Source organism: Podarcis erhardii (assembly GCF_964252035.2).
Source record: "Podarcis erhardii genome assembly, chromosome: 6".
NCBI classification, from domain to species: domain Eukaryota; kingdom Metazoa; phylum Chordata; class Lepidosauria; order Squamata; family Lacertidae; genus Podarcis; species Podarcis erhardii.
The window spans coordinates 96,408,885-96,425,319 of record NC_138510.1 but is presented as its reverse complement, the minus strand read 5'-3'; the positions used below and the strand labels follow the sequence as shown (position 1 = coordinate 96,425,319).

At 43.9% G+C, this 16,435-nt stretch overlaps 1 protein-coding gene across 1 annotated transcript in view; it reads left to right on the top strand.

Moving 5' to 3' along the window:
* Window positions 1–16,435, top strand: part of PAPPA2 (pappalysin 2) — a 112,387-nt gene that overhangs the window by 68,700 nt on the left and 27,252 nt on the right. The window contains exons 14-16 of the mRNA XM_081865091.1: window positions 1,455–1,626; window positions 4,048–4,225; window positions 4,801–5,014. Of these exons, the coding sequence (XP_081721217.1) occupies window positions 1,455–1,626; window positions 4,048–4,225; window positions 4,801–5,014 (564 nt within the window). The remainder of the gene's footprint in view (window positions 1–1,454; window positions 1,627–4,047; window positions 4,226–4,800; window positions 5,015–16,435) is intronic.

Genomic DNA, 16,435 nt, shown 5'->3' with positions numbered 1-16,435 from the left:
TTTGAGGCACAAGCATTTTGCAGCACTAATTTGTTATGACTCTTTCTTAGAATCATTGGTGCATAGCTTGGCCCCCTGACAACTGTTATTAATGAAGGTGTTCTAAAACAACAGTGGGAATAATTTGTTCTCTTGCTTTCCATTCAGAAATCAGCTTTGCAGATGAAATTTCTTTAAAACACATTGATTTATTGTTAAAGGATACTAGTCATGATAGTCTCTCATGGCCAGCGCCCTCAGGGAATAACTTGCAAGCAGGGCATGGGGTGTTGGTGGAAGGAGGGCACAACAGCAGCACATTTGATATAAAAAAGCGTTGGAGTAATCACACGCTGTGAACCCACCAGCCAAAACTAAATCACAGAAAGAATGTCCTGTGTCACATATAACTTGTATACAACTTGTACTAAACATTAGGAAGAGATGTGGAGTTTGAGAGAGCTGGGAGAGACATACATTATTGGTGCTTGAGCAGCGGTTCATTAAATTCTGAAATGAAGTTAGTGTTTACTGAGGTGCTCAGTTCAGCTGGCACTCAGCACATGCTCCAGAACTCATTAACTCTTAGCTCTGCTCTACAGGTGACACTGCAATGAGTGCGGGCTCTTTGCAAGCACAAAGAGAAAATGTATTTTGGTGCAGGCTGACTACTGTCGGTGAAAGGGATCTGAAAGGGATCTGCTGTCAGTGAAAGGGGAGGCCATAAATTTAGTTGTATCCTGATGCCTAATCTGGGACCTAAGGCATTTGCCAGCTGCTGACACAAGTACACAACTCTATCCTGTCATTAATTAGACTTGATGATGTGGAACTTCCTTCTGCTTGGCTGGCCAAACCTACACATCTGCCAGTAACTTTAATCAATAGCCTTTTGCATTCCATCAGGATATTGTCCTGCTCTCGCTCCACCTGGGGCACCACTCATCTATTATGCAAATATGGTATGGACTTAACATACTCTGTGGTGATGGTTCTGTGGCATATTCACCCATGTTTCCTAAGACGTCCCTCTCTAACTTGCGATAAGGAACTTCTGTACGCATCTTGGACATCTGCTTCTGCCCTCTGGAATCAGCCTTATCCCATTATCACTTTCTACAGTGGCAGGCAGAGCCTCGATCCCCTTTTGTCTCAAGTAGCCCCTCCCTGTGTGTAAGAGAATCTTCAGCTGTTTCTCCCCAAAAGACTGAACAACATAGTTAAGGATCCCAGATGTATTCATTCTGCCAGGCTGCTCCAAGGGGAGAAAAGCCTCATGTCCTCATTTCTCCTCCTTCTTTGATGCCACACCAAGGGGGTTCTAGATGTTTAGATTAAAAATACGGTTGACAGTAGGGTGTATGGGTGACACTCTGCGTTCCCTTGTGTCAAGCTTGTTTTGTCACAGTGCTAAGAGGAGAATGCCTTGCAATACAGGAAGCTGCATTTTGAGTCTCCTCCCTTTCTCTCCGCAGCTGCACCCAACACACCTGTGGAGAGGATGGCAGCTGTGTGCAGCCATTTATCCATCATGCTGCTGCTGTCAACTGCAGTCCCAGCAGCCAGGGGCATATGGAGTGTGCTGTTACCTGTGAAAAGGGCTTTGTCCTCCATGCCAGCCATGGGCAGCTGCTGCGTCCAGGACAGGTGAGTACATGGGGTTGTGATGTTATTGCAGGCATGCGTCAGCAAGAGGGTAGATGGGGCTTCCAGAGAGGCCTTGCCACTGCAATCCCACCAGTTATTTATCTTCCCCAGTGTACTCAGTAGATACACTGTACAGTACTAAGGGGTCTTGTGGCAATGATTCACAGGTGGTGGCTGTGATGAAGGAAACAAAAATGTGTGGACTTTATGGTTGCAAAGATAGGCTTGAAGACCAGCATGAAGCTTATCATCATAGCTTCATGTACTTTTTTTGAATGGTCTCCAGTTATGATTGCTGCCTTTGAGTGACCCCTGTTCTCCCTCACTTTCCCATTCTTTTTCTCCAGTTACCACATTGCTCTCTGCCAAAAATATTTCAATGTTTGGCAAAGAAAAGAAAAGAAAAAAAGGCGAGACCGAAATATTGGGGTGGAAAGAAAAGAACTTCCTGCAAATGATAACTATTTGCAGAATTTACTTTGAATGCAGAATCTTCAGTTTCCTTTGTGCCAGACTAGGGTTCCTTTGCCACATAATCTAGTCGTGTTTTAGGCCAAATTGATCTCTGATGTAACACTGAGTCAGCTAGTGGGCTTTCTGAGGAGTTTAATAGACCCATTATAGTACAATAGCTAAGAAACCTTGCTGGGAGCTAGGTAGGAAGTGTCTGGTTCATATTTTGCTTCTCTTGTGAACTTGCCAGATATGTTTGGCAAGCTACTTTCTGTTATCCACAGCGCTATCCAATTTGCATTAATGGGATGATAATAATAAAATGACATGTCAACAGATTATAGAGATAAAACATATGAAATACTTTTAAAGGGTTAGATAGATGCTAAGTATTACTATTATTAATATGGTCCAGCAGGAAATGACCGCTGATGGATGCTGCCTTCTTCTTTGACTGATTTTCATTCAGATCAAGTCACAAGACTGATAGATGCACAAATTCAACCTGGTGTCTCAAGCGTCTAAACTGGGGATTGTGCCATCACGTGCCATTCGTTCATCATCAGGAAAAGTGGCTGCCCATATGTGAAAAACTTACCATTTTATTTACAATTTGTTGTTGGTTTCAGCAACTGAGAGCCTCCAGGGTTGATACATGCAGCCCCTGAAAGCGGGGGTGACTAACCCCCAAATCTCCAACCCAGAGGCAAAAATGGCGTGTGGTTTGGGTAACAGATACAGCTGACCAGTGGCCTAACCCTGCTGTCTTTTGACCAAAATAGTTGCTATTCAGGCTGTTAAAGGCTTTTGAATTAGTCCCTGCCACTGAAAGGGCAGTCCGGATATCACTGGGAAAGGAAGCCAGTCTGAAAAGAATTAAAAGGGATACTTGATCAAAATTTATGAAGGCCTGCCAGTGGCTTGGAAAGAGGCATGCGTTAGGTGGTTCTACCCAGGTGGCTCGGTCTCTCTTCCATCTTCTCTAATGGTTAATCATATGACTCACCAGTTAATCCAGATGTGGGCAGATGCAATTTGGATTGGGCCCTGGGTCCTCTCTTGCACACACTGCGTTCTCGGGTGAAACAAAGTATCCTTTTTGCTTTAATTTTACGCACACACACACACACCAGCAAAATAAACCTGCTTCGTTTAACATTTCCATGTTTGGCACTCAAGCAGGAAACATCTTGGCAGAAAGACTGCCTGAGGGCTCCAGCTCTTGTGCCTTGCTGTGGAGGAGGCACTGCTAGCATCACAAGTGAGGCAAGTTAGGGCAGAAGTGCACAATGGGATTGGCACTCTTGACATATGTCTCATCCCCCCCTCCAATTAAATGCCTGGTGCAGGGCGACTCCTGGTCGTTACCAGATTGCAGCAAGTGGGGAGAAGAGCCGGCTTTGTAAAATCTCAGCTTTCAGTTATGATTCTATTTTAACAAGAAAATGTTTCTAATGTGAACCTCCTGAATGTGATAATATGCTGAGAGTGTACAGCATTCTGATGTCTTCGGAGTCAGAGGGGAGGTTGGGGAGGCAGGGCTTTCCACAACTGAAATTGACATGAATTACGCAAAATCGCAGTTGTATGAAATGAGGGAATTATCGTAGTTTAACTCATTTTGTAAAACAACAACAACACATTAGACGACAACCACTTTTTCGCTTCCCATCATTTGCAAGCCTGAGGTCAGGGCATGATTCTCACTTCCGCCTGCCACCAGCACTGCGTTGGAGTTTTGACTGATGTGAGTCAGTTTGGGGAAGCAGTTCTCATGATCTCCCAATTCTCAGTCCTGTGAACCAAGACTAGGCACCTGCCAGCCCAGAGGCAGAGGCCACTCTTCGGGCGGTTCCCATCTGGTCTCGGGCTTGATTCCTGAGCCAAGGACAGCTCTTAGATTGCTGTATCAGTCTTGCGACAATCAGTAGAAATTCACAGCAACTTTCCCCCTCTTTTCCCCCTCAGAAAGAAATTCTCTTGACCTGTAACTATGGGCGTTGGGACAGGTCTGTGACTTGCGACCCCATCGACTGCCAGTTTCCAGACCAATCACATGTCCTGTATGCAGAGTTCTCTTGCCCTAAAGGGACCACCTACATGAAGCGATGCTTCTTCTCCTGTATCAAGCCAGCAAAGCTGCAAGGTATGCTGATGAGCTTTACTTGACGACCCTTCTCCCTTAGGTAGCTCTGGGCGATAAATTGGAGCTTCAGAAAGTTATGCTCTTGTCTTTGCAAATAGGTAAAGGGTAAAGGGACCCCTGACCATTAGGTCCAGTCGTGGCCGACTCTGGGGTTGCGGCACTCATCTCGCTTTATTGGCCGAGGGAGCCGGCGTACAGCTTCCGGGTCATGTGACCAGCATGACTAAGCTGCTTTTGGTGAACCAGAGCAGCGCATGGAAACGCCGTTTACCTTCCTGCCGGAGCAGTACCTATTTATCTACTTGCACTTTGAGGTGCTTTTGAACTGCTAGGTGGGCAGGAGCAGGGACCGAGCAACGGGAGCTCACCCCGTCACAGGGATTCGAACCACCGACCTTCTGATCGGCAAGTCCTAGGCTCTGTGGTTTAACCCACAGCACCACCTGCGTCCTGTCTTTGCAAATAATTCTGTCTAATTTTCTGAGTGGGTCTTCTTCTCCCTCCCTTTCCTTTCCTTCTCTCTCTCTCTCTCTCTCTCTCTCTTCACCCCCCCTCCCTCTCTTACTTGGAGTCAGGAATGAGTCAGTGGCTGACCTGCCTGGACGATGGCCTCTGGTCACTCCCAGAAGCTTACTGCAAACTGGAATGTGACACTCCACGCCCGGTTCCCAATGCTAAGCTGCTGGTGCCCCAATGCTTGCAAGGGAATCACGATGTGGGCTCTGTCTGCCGCTACAAGTGTAAGCCTGGATACCACGTGGCAGAAACCACAGAGGAGAAGCCCAGGAAGTGAGTAAAGGAAATATATTATCTCCCTTTGCTATTTTCCCTGTTGCTTCTTCCACCTTAGCATTTGCACTTCAGTCTTACTAGAGCGCCTGCTGGATTTGATGTTGCCACCGGAGTATTTGCACTTGGCCAGTGGGTTTGATGGTGGCCAGCTCCGCTCCTGCTGGGAGATCTGGCGTTTCCCCCAAGCATACTAGTGTTGTGATAGTCAGCTTTCGTGGCTAAAAGGTCATTCACCGTTGGCATCCAGGAACAGGTGCAGAAGGCAAGGTGGAGGAGTGGAAGCAGGAGAAAGTAAGGTCAGCTTCTGACCTCCTCTAGAGAGTGAGGTGGAAGGTATATAAGCCATGACTTAGCCCAGAGAAGGTTTAGAATGGCTGATAATTGAAATCACCATAAGGCTGTTTGACTTGCAAGGGATTGGAGTTAAAAGCTGATAGAATCCAAAAGGCTGTCCTTTAGAGCCAGAGTCATGGGATGATGTCTTGTGAGTCAGTGCATAGCCAGCTAAGTTCTACTCAGAGTAAATGCATTCAGATTAATGGGTGGTAGCCCGCGAGCCACTGTGGTGTAGTGGCCAGAGCGTTGGGCTAGGATCTAGGAGGGCAGGATTCAATCCCTGTTCTGCCATGAAACTTGCTGGATGTTCTTGGTCCAGTCACAATGGACTCAGTCTAACTTAGCTTGTAGTGATGTTGTGATGGGGAGGAAGAGAACCGTGTACTCCACCTTGAGCTCCTTGGAGGAAAGATGGGATATAAATACAAGAAATAAATAAACTTCAGCGGTTTTACTCTTGAGTGTGACTAACACTGACACAACCCAGGGTCACTTCTGGTCTTCCAGAAAAGGTAAGAAAGTGAGATATACATATATATGAGTTGACTATCTATCTATCTATCTATCTATCTATCTATCTATCTATCTATCTATCTATCATCTGTCTATCTATCTATATCTATCATCTATCTATCTATCTATCTATCTATCTATCTATCTATCTATCTATCTATATCTATCATCTATCTATCTATCTATCTATCATCTATCTATCTATCATCTATCTATCTATCTATCTATCTATCTATCTATCTATCATCATCTATCTATCTATCTATCTATCTATCTATCTATCTAATCTATCATCTATCTATCTATCTATCTATCTATCTATCTATCATCATCATCATCTATATCTATCTATCATCTATCTATATGAGAATTGCTCTTTTTGGACTTGTCCATAGTATTTTGCAGCTTTAAGGTTGCAGAGGACTTTTAATTAACAAGACTTACTTCCAGTAAAACGCTATGGCATAATCTCCAGGGGAGGTCTAGAGAATGGGCCTTTCCTGCAGTGGCTCCCCATTTGTGGACTTCCCTCCTCAGAGAGGCTCCCCTGGTACCTTCATTGCATATCTGTAGGTGACAGGCAAAAATGTTTATCCTCAACCAGGCGTTTGGCTGATTAACATTCCATGGCTTCTCTTTTAAATGTGTTTGTGTGAGGGGGAGTGTGTTATTCGTTTGCTTTAATTTTTGTTTTATTGTGTATTTTGTATTCTTATTTTGCGTTTTCTGTTGTGAACCGCCCTGGGCTCTTTAATACAAATTAAACAGGGTGTATTTTTGTAACTTTGTAAGGTGGATAGCCATTAGGTAAGCCTAGTCTTGGTTGGAGGGGAGGTTGTAGCCTCTGCCTGCCCCTCCATGGGTAAGTTTAGGGGGCTGGGGCCATGCCACTCCACCAATGGGGACCGCCCCAATTTGACCTAGGTCATAGGGCAGCCCCTACTTGCTAGCTCCCAGCGGGCAGGCAGGAATGACATGTACAGTTGCTTACCTCAGTGCCTATGGCCAAACCTTCACATCTGTAACTCACGAGCATCTCAGCCTGGATAGCTCAGTTGGTTAGAGTGTGGTGCTGATAATGCCAAGGTTGCAGGTTCGATCCCTGCATGGGACAGCTGCCTATTCCTGCATTTCAGGGGGTTGGACTAGATGGTCCACAGGGTCCCTTCCAACTCCACAATTATTTAATTGCTTTCAGTTTTCTGAATAATCAGGTTTTTTAAATATGCTGTGTGTTGTTTAGTTATTTGCACCTCAGGGAACAGGGTGGTCACGGGGCCTCACCATGCAAAGCCAAAACAGACAGATCCTCTCTTCCTCCTACCTCATGGAATCAGCTCTGTTATCCTCCAGTGCTATGAAAATCCAGTCCTTCCTTCTCCACCCCCTTTTTCCAATCCAAATGAAAAATCTGCCTTTGGTAAGAAAACAGTTAAAATAGTACATAAGTGAATTTATGCTAACCTTCATCATTTTTAAATGTCAAAACTGTACCTCTCCAGCTTCTTTTTTTAATGTAGAACTCTACCCTCTAAACACAACATTTATTTTTTCCCCTAACAATATTGTTTCTGGATAGAAAAAATGCTCACAATTACAAAATAGTGTGTGCATGAGTAAAATTTGCATTACTTGCTATCTTGACAAGTTTGCAGAATTTGGCTTTCATTGTGGCATAAATTTGAGTTTCTGTTCACAGTAAGCCTGCTTCACTCTCCGCCTTTTATGTCTGCAATTCTATACTTTATAAGCTCAATTAAACTCAGTTGACCCTATTTCTTAGTAGACATTGGATTGCACTGGAAGGATGTTTCCAGATGGTGACCTTATATAGCAAATGAACACTTCAGATGTGATTTTTCTGTATGCACATTAACGTGTAGAATATACCTGGGTCCCAAGTTGTTTAGAGAGAGTTAATAAGTCAATAGTATTTGGAATTAGATTCAGAAGTGGGCAGCCAGCCAGTGGAGCTCTTTTGACACTAACAAGATATGATCTGATTTTGCTACACCTGTCAAAATCCTGGCAGCTGTGTTCTTAACCAACTAAAGCTTTTGGACTGTCTTCAGACAGAGCCTCACATATAACATACCGTAGTAATCCAATCAGGAAGTTGCCAGGGCATGGAGAACTGGCTAGACTGACCTCTGTCCAGGAGAGAGGATGAACCAGGAAGATGGCACCCTGCAGTGGCGTAGCGTGGGGGGTGCAGGGGGGGCCGGCCGCACCGGGCGCAACATCTGGGGTTAGGGCAAATCCACGGGTTAGGGGGCGCAAATTACTTGCCTTGCCCCGGGTGCTGACAACCCACGCTACGCCACTGGCACCCTGATGGGCTCACAACATAAAATCACAATATAAAAAAGACAAACTATGTAATAAAAATAGAAAGAAAAACATAGCAATAATCCCCCCTCCCCCTCCCATCTTGATTCCTACTCAGATGTATCAAAAAAACAAAAAAACAAAACACTGTTTGCAGGATCACATCCTATTCAAGGTTCATTCATCTTTCAGAGCCAGAGGCAGGAGAATCTGGAAGTAGGTAAACAAATTGTCACTTGAGGATCCTTTATACCAGCTGTTATTTGCCATTGGTGAACTTATTCTAGTGAACAAAATGCCAGCCCAGAGCAGTGGTCATGCTGAATAATAACAATAACATGAGCAAGCTACAGGCCCCCGTGCCTTTACACCAAAGGCTGATCTTATCCTCACCCTCTGTTTTCCTTTCTTGGTATATCCCTCTCCCACCAGTAGGTCCCACATTATCCAAACATTGCAGTTGATTTGAAGTTAGATCATAAAAAGTGTAGAGAGAGGTGGATGTGGGGAAGGGAAATGGAAATGGAAATGGAAATAATCAGCAGGGTGGGACCTGGAAATTCTTCAGAAAGGCCACTGTGGGTGAATGAGGATAGAGCTAGGATGATCAAGCGTGTAGCTTGGCCGCAGGCCACCTAACATTAACTGGAAATGTATGCAGCCCTGTTCATATTTTTGCACCAAAATAATTCCAGTGTCTGTGCCAACTAAACCCAAATTCTTTGCCCTGTAAACTCAACAGGCTGCACTCCAGCTAAATTATGAAAATCATCTTCTTCGTGTATGTTTGTGCTTGCAGAGTAAGCCTGCTCAGTTTGCATGATTTATTTTGAACACATGAAAGGGTTGGTGGATCCTGCGCCACCCAGAAAACCTTTAAAAATGAACAAGGCTGTAAGAGAAGACTCAGCCACTGCTCCTCTTGCCCCAGCCCTCCTCCTGCTGCAGCAGGCCAGACTCCACTTTACTCCACAGTAAGAGAAACCTAAATGTAAAATGTTTGAAACTGAGCGGAGTTTGGGCCCTCTACTCCCACAAACGCAACAGTATAAAACTTTTTATATCCTGCTTCCTAGCCAAAACGAGAGAAAACTTCAGGGAGGACGAGATAGTAAGCAAAGCTTGTGGGCAGAACTCCCACCCTGCTGAAGAATTGAACCATTTTACAAACCCAGAACATCTTCTAATCATCTGTTAACTGCCCTGGGAGCAGCTCTGCGGAAGGGTAATGCCGAAATCTAAAATGAAGCAAAAACTATGGTTTGTCAGTTAAGATTCAGACATCAAAACAATTTGTCAGGTTTTTTTTATGTGAAGCAGTTTACTTCAGAAACACACACACAATTATACCTTATCATAATTTGGTCATTAGCAAACATTGAGAAAAGTCTAGCAGTTGTATACTCTTAGCTACCTTCATTGAAAGTACCAAAATAGTGGTTAAAAAATATACTCTAAGGGTAACTAATCTGTATTAACATGATGTAACTCACCCTGTGTTGCAGCCCTGACATAAAGAGGGAGTGGGATTTACCCCAGAACTATTGCATGGAGGAAAGTGTTTTTTTGTTTGTTTGTTTTTTAAACCCTCACAGCACAACCCCAATCCTGATCCACAGATGCTGAAATTTATTCATGCATTCAGGACTGGCCCACCCAGCAAGCAAAGTGAGATGACTGCTTCAGGTGGCAGGATTCACCCCTTATTCCTGATGTAGATCTTTATTCACCCCTTCCTTCCTGGTGGGTATGAGGGTACCATTTTGTGCTTGGCCTCAGGTGCCAAAATGTCTTGGGTCAGCTCTGCATGCATTTCATACATTATCTAGTTCGGCCCATAGTCTACCATGAAGGAAGGGAATGTTGCTGTAGACTAGAGGTGTTTATCTCTCTTGTAGTGAAGAGCGAGAGGTGTCTGTTTTGATGCTTTTGCTGTTACTGAGAAAACATGAGAGACAAGGATACTAACCCTTAAGGCTACAGTTTTGTTTCCATCCAGTTTACCAGTAAATACCTCTCCTCTATCCTGCTCTGCTGCTTGGAATCCTTGAATCTCCTGCCATTGGCAGATAATGTGAAGCTTTTGGACTAATTTATTGCCATCTTCCTTGGCACCTAAACCTGGCTACTGCTAATACACACTTGGGGGAGGGCCAGTCCCCCTGCTGTATGGATTGTGATGTTTTCAAGATTGATGTTGAGGCCTTCACATCAAACACAGCTCTTGCAGTGCCTCATATGTCTTCCCGAGGCTTTCAAATTTTGCCCTTTAAATGTTGGAATTTTTTTTAAAACCCTTGATTTTTTTTGTTTTGTTTTTGCTTTGGCTCCGCTGCTAATCCTAAATAAATGTCAGTTTTGTAGGATCAGAAGAAGTGGTCGTGGCTCTGTTACAAAGGAGGGCTAAGAGCAAGTCTTTTAAAGTCTCTCTCTTCCTCCCGCCCCTTGCTTCATCCTTTCCCAGTACCTCTCAGTAAACTGGCTGCTTAGCTGGCTATGTGAACAGGTACTTAACTCCCCTCCCTTCTCCCCAGACACAAACACTCTGTTTCAGGGTTAGGTAAGGACAAGTATATTTTGCAGGCATCTGAAGGTTGAACTCAGAAGGCTACAAGTGTGATTGAACTGGAGAATCCCTGCTCCTCCCTATATGTGAGGTTTGTGCACCCCACCCCCCTCCAGATTTTTCCAGCTCTAGGGCTCCGGAGCTTCAGAATACTTGAGAGTCAGGGCCTGGCTTACATACTTTCCATATGATGAGCGTCACATGTAGGCAGGATCTCCGCCTCTTCCTTCTCTGCAGCCACTGAGAGGTGCTTTGCTGTGAGCCTTTGTCGATTGCCAAAGCGATCCCAGAAGACAGGGTGCCAGCCTTAAATGAGACACTCCAGGATCCATTTAAAACGGGGCAGTGGCAGGGTATGTAGGAATGCTTGAAGAATCCGATCCTTGCAAAGCCTAATGCAAACTACCTGATCTGTCCGCTCAGACTAATGTGCAGACCAGAATTCAGCTATCCTTTGGAATTCACCTTTCCGTGAATGTTGTAATCCAGTTCTTGGCACAGATAAGTATCACAGTGCGTTTACAATGTCTATTTTCAGAGGAAGTATGTTCCAAAATAAACACTTAATTGCAATATTCTCCCTCCCTCTCTCTGTGTGTGTGGGGGGGGAGGGGGGGTTGTTAATGGGACAAAGAGCGAACACATTAGAAAGTGACACATCCTGGAAATAGGCCAATGAGTGCATCTTTACTTACCTTTTATTTTTCTAATGATGTTTGTAACATTCAGCTAGGATCTCAGATATAATGGAGTTCCTTATATTATTTTAATTTAAGTTGAAATATTTCTAAGCTGCTTTTCTGGACCAAGTCTGCAAACAAAATACAAGCATAAGGATGCATTAATGTAAGGCTGTAAACATTTTAAACCCAAAATAAATCCAACGGTACATTAAAATCAGCCAGTGTAGAAACACATTCCTAGTTTCTTAGGGAGCTAGGTTTCCTTTGACTGTTTCCATTCATACGGAAGCAGCTCTGGGAAGGAACAACAATGCCAACCAGTGGCTGCATCAGATTCCCGTGGTGTTTGTCTGGTGGTGGGGGGGACTGTTTAGAACAGTAGTAAGCAAACTTTTTCAGCAGAGGGCCGGTCCACTGTCCATCAGAACTTGTGGGGGGCCAGACTATATTTTTTGGGAGGATGAATGAATTCCTATATCCCACAAATAACCCAGAGATGCATTTTAAATAAAAGCACGCATTCTACTCATGTAAAAACACGCTGATTCCCAGATCGTCTGCGGGCCAGATTGGGCTGGATCTGGCCCCCGGACCTTAGTTTGCCGACCCATGGTTTAGAAGTTTTAAATTGAATGTTTTGAACTTCTCTAACTCTACTTTATGAGTCTGATGAGTCCGCAGTACTTGCAACTGGGTAGCTTAGGTGGCAGCTGGTTTCACTCCAGTACTCCCAGAGCCCCTGGTTCAAGAAAACAAGCCACAGTTGAGTTTCCTGACTCAGAATGATTCTCTCCCCCCCCCCCCTTGACATGGACATAGCGGGGGGGGGGGAGAAGCTGCCCCCCCAATCAAGTAATCTCAGATAACTCAATTCCCCCCCAACATAAAGCTTGCCCCCATTAAATATTGGCTATGCCCATGCCCCTTGATGTGCTTGATGGGTTGGGGGTAGAGAATAAGAACACAATGTAATAAAGTATTTGAATATGTTCTTATTAGTTTCTAAGTTTATGAGAAACAAAATTTTTAAAAAATTCCTTCCAGTAGCACCTTAGAGACCAACTAAGTTTGTTATTAGAATCATAGAATCATAGAGTTGGAAGAGACCACAAGGGCCATCGAGTCCAACCCCCTGCCAAGCAGGAAACACCATCAGAGCACTCCTGACATATGGTTGTCAAGCCTCTGCTTAAAGACCTCCAAAGAAGGAGACTCCACCACACTCCTTGGCAGCAAATTCCACTGTTGAACAGCTCTTACTGTCAGGAAGTTCTTCCTAATGTTTAGGTGGAATCTTCTTTCTTGTAGTTTGGAGCCATTGCTTCGTGTCCGCTTCTCTGGAGCAGCAGAAAACAACCTTTCTCCCTCCTCTATGTGACATCCTTTTATATATTTGAACATGGCTATCATATCACCCCTTAACCTCCTCTTCTCCAGGCTAAACATGCCCAGCTCCCTTAGCCGTTCCTCATAAGGCATCGTTTCCAGGCCTTTGACCATTTTGGTTGCCCTCTTCTGGACACATTCCAGTTTGTCAGTGTCCTTCTTGAACTGTGGTGTCCAGAACTGGACACAGTACTCCAGGTGAGGTCTGACCAGAGCAGAATACAGTGGCACTATTACTTGAGTCCATCATCCACGTCGTTGAGACGCGTTAGGGACGTGGGTGGTGCTGTGGGTAAAACCTCAGTGCCTAGGGCTTGCTGATCGCATGGTCGGCGGTTCGAATCCCCACGGCGGAGTGAGCTCCGGTCTTTCAGTCCCAGCTCCTGCCTACCTAGTGGTTCGAAAGCACCCCTAAGTGCAAGTAGATAAATAGGTACCGCTTTATAGCGGGAAGGTAAACAGCGTTTCCGTGTGCTGCGCTGGTGCTGGCTCACCAGAGCAGCTTCGTCAAGCTGGCCACGTGACCCTGGCACAACCCTAGAGTCGGACACGACTGGCCCGTACAGCAGGGGTACCTTTACCTTTAAGTTTTTTATTGGTATGAGCTTTCGTGTACATGCACACTTCTTCAGATACCTGAAGTTAATGAGGGTATGGAAAGGATGCTATCTGGTAAATGTACCAATGATCCAACTTAGATCCAGTTGTTGGGGCCAGTGCTCTTTTTCTGGGGGTTCTCAAGAGTACACTGGATCAGACCTTTCCTCCCAGATTTCAGAAGTGTGGCAACTTCATGGTGAGTACTGGCATATTTTTTTCTTTAAAAGGCAGTGGGGGGGGGAGGGGCTAGTCTGGTCCCACAGAAAGGAACCGAATCTTGGAGAGAGTACCTTTGAATTTCCACTGCTTGCAGTACATATTCTCATTGTTCATGTTCTTCCAGTCTCTTACACCAAAAGAGTTTGGTGAAATTTTATAGCGCTTCAGTCAGAATTTGCAAAAAGCCAAGTTTCGTATGTACGACCAATAGCGTTGTAAGACACATCCCTAAGTGTTGCAGTTGCTGTTGTGGCTGCCTGTTGGATAGGGCCTGTGACTACAAGAATCATACCTGAAAAAAAATCTTTAAAAACTGTAGAACTTGAAAGGATCTTTGCACATCTCCGGGTGGACTGAAGTAGCCTTTTCCCCTTTGCAAAGTGGAAAATGTGTATGGTTTTACTTGATTGGCTAGAACAGAAGCTGTTTGGTTTTCTGGTCTAGTCAATTTGCATCTCATTTGAACCTGTGACCTGTCATTCATGTATGGCAACCCAGAAGGGACACAAGGGATCTCCTGCCTCATAGACATGACTCATAGACAGTGTTAGACTTGGTGGCTCATAAGTTACTCAGTCTAGACAAGGTGGAATAGCTGCCTTATTGAGAATTAAGAGGAAAGCAGGAAGGCTTTTTTCCTCTGGAGAAGCTTCTCCCACCTCTTCCTATCCCATTACATTTGTAGTTATAAAGCTACCAATGATTGATTAAAGCTAATTTTATTGTACTGGAGAGTGGCTCTCATTGCTCTTAAAAATGATCAACTGTGCATTATCATTGGCTCAGTGAGTGGATTGTCACTGATCATCAGTGATGATGGCCAACATAACCAACTGGTCAGAAAGTTTTTGAGTTGCTTTTAGTCATTGACAAGGATAAATTCAACAGATATTTCTTCTTGAAAAGTGTTCAGACTTAAGCAGCATTATTTTATTACTGCTTGATGCCCTTGGTGTATTTTCTGGCAGAAATTTCACTTTTCTTTGACAAGCTGGACAGAATTCAGAGATGAGCCACAGAAATGACAAAAGGCCTGGAGAGGCTGACTTGATTGAGGCTCTGTTGTAAGACTCAAAGCTGTAGAGTTTTAGGTTGATGGAGGGAAAGGGACACAGTAACTGGCTGCATGATTTCAAAGGATTTGAAGAGAAATACGAGAGGGGGCCTTGTAGGGAAGGATGCAAAGAGGAGTGGCTTCTTTGTGGGAATGCGATATTCTCAGGAAGCATGAGTCTCAAGCAGGCAAGGAGTCATCTCCACTGGAATGTCTAGGGACATAAACGATGCACCCCACGCTAAGGAATTCTGCATCTGTGCAAATTCAAATTCTGAACAACAAAAGCTGAATTCTGTGACTGGTATTAATTATGCAAGACAAGCAGATTTGCCAAAATGTCTTGAATTTATATATATCTACTTTTCATTAATTCTGAGGTTTTTTTGGTCTTGGATTTATGAGGATTTCTATGTAAACCGACCTAATCTGTACTTCTCAGATTAAAGTCCAGATCAGAACATAACATAACTATCTTTTGGATTGTTTATGTCTCTGAATCTTGTAATACACTGCTCAAAAAGCGTGCCAGAATGCATTTAAATGTGCATTTTAGGATAAAATATGTTAAGTTAAAGAAATATGAGAAATATGTTAGAACAAAATACATCCTTTTTTGAATGGATTTTTAAAACATCACAGATGGTGGAAACAATATAGAATGGACTTAATGAATGAACATATGTAGAACTGGCATGAAGTGGAGATAAACTGATCTGCTCATCCTGAGCTTTGGGAACGGGTGATGAGCTATGCAGCTTGTATCTGTAAATGTTCAGCAGCACTTTTTCAGCCTGTTCTGATATATTACTTACTGCAGACAGCTTATTTAAAATAAAAATAAAATTATCCAGATTTTCCAAAATCCAAACAATAAAGTTAAAGGAAAACAATTCAGCCTGAAAGGCACATATGTCCTCAAATGTTAACATATTCTGAGTAAAATATTTAGGGTTAAAACAACAACCAGGGATCGTCTTATACGTGGGGGCTTCTTATACATGGAAAAATACTGTAGTTCCTAAGAATGTGAGTTGAGATATGGGAATCCCAGGGCTTTTTCAGACTGTTGCTATTTTCAGATGGCATTGGATCACCTGCCACATAATCTTAAGTGGCACTTGGGACCTGAAGCAAGTGTTGTTGATTTGATTTGGAACAGCGAACATAGTGTAATCAAGTTCAATATATGTGCAGATTGACAGCTGAAAAATAAAAAAATAAATCAATAAATCAATCAATAAATAAAGTTGCATTTGACTTCAAAAGAAGAAACTTCTGTAAAATGAGGGTATTGTTAAAAGGAAAGTTGAAAGGCAAAGTCAAGAGCAAGGGTAGGCAAACTAAGGCCCGGGGGCCGGATCCGGCCCAATCACCTTCTAAATCCGGCCCGCGGACAGTCCAGGAATCAGCATGTTTTTACATGAGTAGAATGTGCCCTTTTATTTAAAATGCATCTCCGGGTTATTTGTGGGGCGAAGGAATTCGTTCATATTCCCCACCCAAAAAATATAGTCCGGCTCCCCACAAGGTCTGAGGGACAGCCCCCGGCTGAAAAAGTTTGCTGACCCCTCCCTGGTCAAGAGGGTCAAATCTCTCCAAAATGCTTGGGAGTTGTTTAAAACCACAATATTAGAAGCTCAGCTAGAATGTAGGCCACGGACCAAGGAAGGTACCACCAAGGCCAAGAGGGTCCCTGTGTGCTTAAAAGCAATCAAGTAAGTGATTTAAGC